We start from the raw sequence: 8,983 nt of genomic DNA on the forward strand, positions 1-8,983 counted from the left end.
GTATACAGCACATACCATTCCTCATCTTCTTATTATTTGTAGGTTAAATAATTTCAATTCATTCAATCTTTGAAAGACTTGTCCTTGATGTTAGTAGCTCTAAGTGCAATAAGGTCAAACATACCAACTTCAGAAAAAAGTATTTAATTTGTCTGTTAACTTTAAAATTATTTCATTGGCACAAGTATACTAACTACACCTGAAGTCTGGTGATTCATTCACGGTCCTGTAGACCCACAGCCCTGCAGGATATTTAGGTTGTTGAAACTCTGAAAAAAATGGAAACGTAAACCAATTAAGTGGATAACTGATGAACAATTAGCTCAATAAAGGTTCACCTGGAAAGAAAATCAAAACACACTGAAGCTTCCTATTGTAAAGACTTCTCACATTTGTTGTTTGAATCCCAACACTCCCCTGCCCTGTATTTGCATTTTTAAATGACCTTGTACATTGAAATATATTTCACTTCCTTCTTCCATACAGCTAGTAAAGTGCATCTGATTGCCAGTAAATATGTTATATCTCTTCCAGCATCATGTTTAAAATATTTCATTCTTTACTGAAACGGCAGGCTGTCATTTTCCCTGACACAGATCACTGCCATGCTAAAATGTGGACATGATATGATCACTACTCTATTTATCTCCTTTCTTAAGAAGAGAAACATAAATAAATATAAATACTTTGGTATTTACAAGTTTACAACTTGTTTTGCTTGTTTTTTAGGAATTTCTACTACATCACCATGCTGAGAGACCCCGTGTCACGGTACATCAGCGAGTGGAAGCATGTCCAGAGAGGTGCGACCTGGAAGACCTCCTTGCACATGTGTGACGGCCGCTCCCCCACCCAGGACGAGCTCCCCACCTGCTACGTAGGGGACGACTGGTCTGGGGTGACCTTGCTGGAGTTCATGGACTGCACCTACAACCTGGCCAACAACCGACAAGTGCGCATGCTGGCGGACCTCAGCCTGGTGGGCTGCTACAACCTGTCGTCCATGAACGAGAGCGAGCGCAACGACATCCTCCTGCACAGCGCCATGAACAACCTCAAGCACATGGCCTTCTACGGGCTGACGGAGTACCAGCGCAAGACGCAGTACCTCTTCGAGAGGACATTCAACCTGAAGTTCATCTCGCCCTTCACCCAGATCAACAGCACCCGCGCCGCCAACGTGGACATCGACGAGGTAACGCGGCAACGCATCGAGGAGCTGAACTTCCTGGACGTGCAGCTGTACGAGTACGCCAAAGACCTCTTCCTGCAGCGCTTCCAGTTCACCCGCCAGAGGGAGCACCAGGAGGAGAGGCAGAAACGGCGGGAGGAGAGACGGCTTCTCCGAGAACAGAAAGCCTACCTGTCCAAACAGCAGGACGACGAGGAGGAGGCCACCACAGAGGACTACACCAGTCAAGTGGCCAGATGGTGATGGCGTTCACCGTAAACATTAGAGAGGAAAAAAGAATTGGATTAGGAAGAATAGACTAGTATTCTTTTTTTTTTCAGTCCACTTAAGTGTTACATTTTATTGATTTTCATCGTTTCAGACATGAAACTGCCAAGTCTGTGCTACACACAGCTCACCCTGCCTTGGAGTGCCCATTGGTGTCTTAAATTTTACAATGGATGTATTGTTTTGAGATTTTTTCTTTTGTACCCTCCCCTCAGCTTTCTACTGTATTTATCTATTTATTATGTAGATGGTGGGGACTATATATAGACTGTAAATGAAGCTTAAAGGTGACTTTACCGACAGGACTGGAGATAATTGATTTTATAATAAGAGTTTCAAGGACTCTGGGTGGACATTGATCAGCACGTGAGCAAATCTGTAACCGTGATGTCCGGGATTTAACTTTCAACTCAATACGACAATAATCCATTACATAAGAAAACACTCAAGGCAGAGATGAGATGCGTTTGACTTCCATATACTTAAGGAACCCATTTCTGAGGATGAGTATAAAGTCTTACCATAAGTATCTGTGATAGATCAAATGCATCAGCAAAGTTTTTGAAATGTATTGGTACTACAGGAGGTGGAGAATTACCATGTTCTGCTTTCACTCTTTCAAATGGGCTTTTGCAGTGGCAGGGGCCTGTTTCCTACACAGTTACCACTCTGCTCTCTAATACAACAATTTATAACCGAGAGAATACTTTATACTCTTATAAGTCAAGTAAAGGACAAACAAAGATTTACAACATCAAAGCTGTATCAGTGACATTTATCATACATAAATATTAAACCGGAAGAATTGTATTTCGCTACACAGCTCTTGTTGGTTTCATCATATAATACAAAAACACTTTCAGAAAAATTGTAATAGTGAGTGATCTAGTAAGTGTTCTGTTGCCTGGTGAAAAAGCAGTTGAAGCATCAAAAGTCAAAGAGAGTAAGGAAGTACGTTTGGACTTGGACTGACAAACAGAGTCCATGACACTTCATATTAAGAAATCATGGCTAGTCATGTGAACCAGTACTTGATGTGCATGTACAATTTTTTTAATTTTATTTTTGTGTCAGGGTAATGACACTGACAATCCATATATATTCACAACATACGAATGTAATCTTTCGTAATAAATAATATATTTTTTTCCCCCACAATATTTTTTTCATCTGCACAACTTGAGTTGTATGTATACTTCTGCTCTACAGGACTTGTATGTAAGTCATCTGATTACATATAGGTTTGTGTTAATGACTACATGTATGGTTTCATTCTCTAAATTAATCACAAAACAAAATCCTCTCCTATATTGTTACACAATTCCGGTAGGACTTCTAAACTTACACACAGCCTGCACTCTCTCTTCATTGTGTCTGTTTTTAGGATTTAAAATACATCTAGTCAGTGCTTTCTCTCATCCTCTCTCTCTCTCTCTCTCTCAAAACTGCTATCTGTCTGCATTAAAATGTGAAGTCAATCAAGGACATGCACAGGGAAGCAAAGGATTGCCCAGTGAAGCAAATCAGTCTTATTTTTATTCTTCTCAGTATAAAACTGATGGCATTAGGTTTTCACATCTCAAAGGAAAGAGCTCTTCGAATTTTTAAAAGTTACATTTCTAATCTGCGGAGTTTGCCAACATGCCAGAATAATATTATTAAAGTCTCTCTATGTTTTTTTCTCTCTTTTTTTCACAAATCTCTTAAGAGTTTGTAGATATGAATAATGTATCTGAGGTTTCATACTTGAAGAAATAGGTCAGGATGGTTTACTGCACCTTATATGAAAAAGACATTGAATTCACCCTGGATATCAACATGCATTCCTCATCTGGTCACACTTGGTGATTTAACATATTTGGGGGGTCAAACTTAAAAAGAGGGTGGAGTGTGAAAGGTTTTCTAAACAAGGACAAATTTATTGCTGAAAGCCATTCTAATTGTAATCCCAGTACTTTCAAATGACAGAATATGCTCGTTTTATTACATCTGTGTTCATTTAGAATAAGAGGTGAGCCTTTATTCTGTGGCAATTTATTAACCCCCAATAATCCCTCACATTGTCTTAAAACAGAAGCCGATTTCCCTGAAACGTGAAAAGAAGAGCCAGTTGATTCTGAGCAAGGGTGCCTTTCTGATTCTACGGTTGTTCGTTTGCATGCCCTCTTACTGAATGTGGTTTTGTGAATCTGAATAGCATTTTGTCCCCGTCTATTTGGTTGATTTTAATTTAAAATGATACCTTTGAAAAACAACTTTATATATTTCTTAGTTTTGTCATCCTTTCAACGCTTACAAAGATTCCACCTATATAAAAGGATTGTAGAAAAAGATGTATGCAATATTTAGAGAGAATTTAGAGATAATTATTATTGGTTTTATGCATTCAAAATGACTTGCGGGTAATTAAAATATTAATTTTGTGAACCAGATACTTCATAAACAATTGAAGTATATTTGGCGTAGAACGTTCCCTTGACATTTGTCTCCTTTTATTAGCAGTCTGTAAATTTAGGATTCAACATCTTACTAATTCCTGATAGTAAGACATGCTTGTATAGAAGTTACATTTACATTTTTAGTTTAAATTATTTTACATTGCTTTGGTAAACCAATACCTTGTTTTTAAGATGTTCACTATTATAAACTGCAACTAACTAGGAACTAGGAACCAATTAATTGTGTGAATGAGTCTTGAAAACATTGCAGACAAAGAAAGCAATGTAAAAACAGCATGGTTTATGGTGAATCTGTTTAATGCTGTACAGCTTTAAACACACACTAAATTAATCCTGTGTTATGTATCTTATCTTACTCAGTCTCCACAGGCCTTGTATTCTCCCCATAACCTGCAAGCAATAAATTATCTTTCTGAAGGAATGTGGCCAGAAAAAAGCCTAAACCAATTTAGAAATATCCAGTTATCTGTGCTTTTATTGTTGAATTGAAAAATTACTTATGAATCAATTAACATTAAAGGCAGTTAGAGCTTTAAAATATATTTAGAAATTAATTAAAATGCCTTGTTGCTTATCCATAACTTTATTTTTTTCCAAATATTGTGGTATGTATTAAATTTTGTTAAGTTTTTCTTCAGAATGGTAATACACCTTGGATGTCCGCTAATTAATACCGGTTCAGTTTCTCGTCAATATATATATCAAATGTATATATGTTTAAGCTGTTTTAAGGTCATGACAAACAATAGCAAATTAAAATAAATATGGGTCACAATTAATATTGCACACTCTCAGTGAATTCTATATAATGGTTCAAATACATTTTGTTTAATATTCAGGAACAATTTGAAATCTGAAATCAGAAATAAGACATTTGGGGCACAGAGCATTTGTTGTGAAAAATAGAGATTCTTACATTTTGCTGAGCCTTATCAAGAGTATGTTGCAGTGTTAAGTTTTTGTGTAAGATATAGTGAGTTTTTATATATCATGCAAACCATCTCAATATATATTATGTCACTTACTGCAGGTAAGAAAAAGAAAATGCCTTTCGAAGTTTATAAATATGCATAAAATAAGAAAATGAAAATAAAAATAAATAACATCCTTGAATAGGAAACAACGTTATCCAAAATACTCACTTTTCGTTTTTCATAACTACAAGGGATTTTTATTGTCTTTATTATAGACATCATGTGTCTGTGCTTATTTAAAATCTGACTAATGTACCTTTGGGGTATAAAATGCTACTTTGCTTTAATAAGGACCAATTATATTTTCTTTGTGCAGGAAGACATTTGAATGAAATGTCTTCTCAGCGGAAAATGAATAAAAATGCCTACAGTTCTGTAATAAAACAATCACTCTGGTGTGTGGCTGTTAGAGGTTTTTTTTTATGTATGAAATCGTATGTTCCCATTGAAATAATTGTAATGTAAAAAAAAAAAAGGAAAGTCTTGACGCCACTTGACGTTGCTAATTTTACCAGTGTTTCTTTTTTTCTGTCAGATCTGCAAATGCTGATTGAATACTATTGACGATATTAGAAATAAATGCCTAGAACAAAAAGATGTCTGTCGAGTATAATTTGAATCCACTTAAATCAAAATAAACCTGAAGTCATGTTGCACATAAGACACAATTAACAGGCAGCTGGAGATGCAATTGTTCCTAACAAGATTCATTAACCCTTACATGGTCACCACAGATAAGGATGATAAGGACCTGTGTGTATGTTTTAATTATTAGTATTATTATTTACTTATACTTGATATGTTATAACAGTGCAATAAAGGTTGTTGTTGCTTTGTAAGCGTGATTATAACAGAGACAATCAACTCCTATATCACATTGAAGCCTGATCTTCCCAGGTGGCAGGAGACAAGCATGAGTGGCACGGCTACCTTCGATTGGAAACCATTGAGGAGTCTGGGGTGCCATTGAGGATAATCATGATTAAAACAGATGTTTACCATTAGAGGAATTCCTGTCTGCACTGATTTCACTCTATATGTCTTCTTGTTTTAATGTGGCCCTGTAGTTCTTATTAGTTTTGTCCTAATGGTTGGTATATATTGACACCTCTTTGGAAAGTCTTTGGGTTCAGCAGGTAGGTTGTAAATGTTTATTGTCATGGTGACGCGTTTACAAGCTGAAATGTGCTTCAAAAATATAGGACATGGACTATATTTGACTCTGATGGACAGTGTGAAAGCTTCCAAACAAATTTTACGACTTGATGCGGACCTAGAGAAGAGGTCTGTTTTTTGGCGTGAAACAAGAAACCAAGATCCTGCTACCAGCATGGATATTACAAATCCAAAAGCACTTATTAATAAGAGTTTGACAAAAAGAGGGTCCCAAAGCACAGAGAAATTGTACACACTTGAGCATCTGGAATAGAGAATCATCATTTTAGGCTGTTGTGCACAATGTGGTATATAACAGCATTAATACCAGAGCTATGGCCAAAAGCAGGCTGGTGGTTCAGTCTGTTTCTGACCCCAGATCACGTTCACTCTGTTCCTCTCGTCTGTGGTGTTGCTGCAAAAATAGATACTGTGTTCCACTCCAGAGGTATCTGCACTTGGAAAGTAAAAATGTTCCCACAACTATTTAGCAAGCATCTTACCTTAGTAATGAGGGAAAGGCATTTCCATTCAGATTGCTTGACATGCACTTGGCCTGATTCTTTTATCTGACAAAACTCTGACACACTCCTGTAAATAATAAAAATGATACATATATTTTTTTAAATACATCCAGAGCTGCATACAATTATGACTGAATCACTGGACTGTAACACTATTATACATATATAACAGGCAAGAAGGGCCGCTCCTTTATCTGTGGACTGCAGTTGCTTGAACTTTCATTGGAAATGAGAAAAGCAGTTCCCACTTCCAATCTCCAAGACATTGCACTTACTGAGACAAAATTATTCATCCTCTTGCCCAAACTATGAACAAATAATATACACTGTAATAAACCTTGTATTTGTATTGTAAAATAAAGAAAACTGCAATACAATATAACAACAAGAACATGGTTTTATTATGTTTTCACAAAATCAATAAATGGACAAAACTATCCCCACACTCTTAAGTCATTGCTAATAGTTAGACCATTTATAAAATATGCTGTAGCTGTGTACATTTTTGGGTGTTCGTCTAGTGAGTGTTTACTAGATTTTTGTCAACAAAAAGTCAATACTTTGAGTGGATTCAAATTTATCAGACTGTTCTTAATTTCAGTTGAATTCAGCTCAGGTGATCCTATTCTGAATTTTCTGTACTGCACTTGGATTTAAAAATCTTCACACAGTCAGTAGAACTTGAGATTGACAACATGTTTCAATTTCTATGTCACGATAGAAACAGTTATTCAGTTCTCTTTCTTAATTAATGCAGTCAAAGGATACATATTTCTTTTATACATTCTTATAACTGTAGATCCAGTAAAAATAAAAAAGATACACTTTGTACTGTACACTCTCCAAGACTGAACACATTTACAAATGCACAGAAAAGGGGGGTAGATGAAACTGAAGTTCCAGAATGTATTTCTAGTTAAGCCAATGATCACAACTGTATTGTGCCAGTGATATCAAGATTATATTGATCCATAATATAGTAATCAATTTAATTTATTCGGAATGATGTTTTGTTCAAAACACTAAAGATATTTTTTAATTTAATCATGTTTTAATTAATGTTTTATACAGGAAAGTTAAATGGCATGTGTCTAACTAAGAAACACAAATTTGGTTAGGAACGATAGTTTTTTTGTTTTGTTTTGTTTTTGACTTTTATTTGCATCTCTACTAAACAGCTACTTAAAAATGTATGTGTGTGTGCAGCATGCAAAGACAATATAAAATCTTTAACATTATGTCAAAACACTAGAATGCACAGAGGTGCATTTACAGAAGTACAATTTGTTTAATAATCTGATGCTAAAGGTGCATCATTGTTTTCTTATTTGATAATAAGACATGTCACCTTTAGCGACTATATTGTTATTATTATTATTTTTATTTCTTGGCAGACGCCCTTATTATGAAAAACAGATTTTTTTCCCATGTTTGTGCCCACAGGAACAGGTCATTTAGCAAAAGTTTTATTTAACTTATTTTAGAAAGCTAAATACTCATTATTTGGTCTTATTGATGATGAATTTACTGGCATGATAATGAGATTGCATACCATTGTCTCATTGGTTGGTCAATCCTCCAATTAGGCAATGGGGGGGGGTAGCTATCAAAGACTATTAAGTATGGGTTTAAGGGTTCCATTAGACTTTTAGTTTACTTTGCAAGCTTGCTCTGTTGCTTAAGTTGTCTTGTTTTTATATTATTATTATTATTATTATTATTATTATTATTATTATTATTATTAATGATAATAATAATAATAATAATAATAATAATAATAATAATAATAATAATAATAATAATAATATTATTATTATGGTAACACTTTACAATAATGGTCATTAATTCCTCGTGAATTCCGATAGTACACCACAGGAAAAACACATGAATACATTATGTAATTCTTGTGAACTCAGATTAAATTAATTTGTAATTCAAGTATGTGAATTAATGATTTAAAGGCTCTTATTCATATGGAATTCATTTTTAATAAATTAAGTTGATCATATATATATACACTCACCTAAAGGATTATTAGGAACACCTGTTCAATTTCTCATTAATGCAATTATCTAACCAACCAATCACATGGCAGTTGCTTCAATGCATTTAGGGGTGTGGTCCTGGTCAAGACAATCTCCTGAACTCCAAACTGAATGTCTGAATGGGAAAGAAAGGTGATTTAAGCAATTTTGAGCGTGGCTTGGTTGTTGGTACCAGACGGGCCTGTCTGAGTATTTCACAATCTGCTCAGTTATTGGGATTTTCACGCACAACCATTTCTAGGGTTTACAAAGAATGGTGTGAAAAGGGAAAAACATCCAGTATGCGGCAGTCCTGTGGGCGAAAATGCCTTGTTGATGCTAGAGGTCAGAGGAGAATGGGCCGACTGATTCAAGCTGATAGAAGAGC

At 35.3% G+C, this 8,983-nt stretch overlaps 1 protein-coding gene across 1 annotated transcript in view; it reads left to right on the forward strand.

Moving 5' to 3' along the window:
- The window catches only part of hs6st3b (heparan sulfate 6-O-sulfotransferase 3b), a 133,189-nt gene extending 127,716 nt beyond the window's left edge, over positions 1 to 5,473 (forward strand). Inside the window, exon 2 of the mRNA XM_066706716.1 lies at positions 730 to 5,473. Coding sequence (XP_066562813.1) covers positions 730 to 1,435 — 706 coding nt within the window. The 3' untranslated portion in view covers positions 1,436 to 5,473. The remainder of the gene's footprint in view (positions 1 to 729) is intronic.
- Positions 5,474 to 8,983: the final 3,510 nt, after the last annotated feature.

Source organism: Amia ocellicauda, chromosome 6, assembly GCF_036373705.1.
Source record: "Amia ocellicauda isolate fAmiCal2 chromosome 6, fAmiCal2.hap1, whole genome shotgun sequence".
NCBI classification, from domain to species: domain Eukaryota; kingdom Metazoa; phylum Chordata; class Actinopteri; order Amiiformes; family Amiidae; genus Amia; species Amia ocellicauda.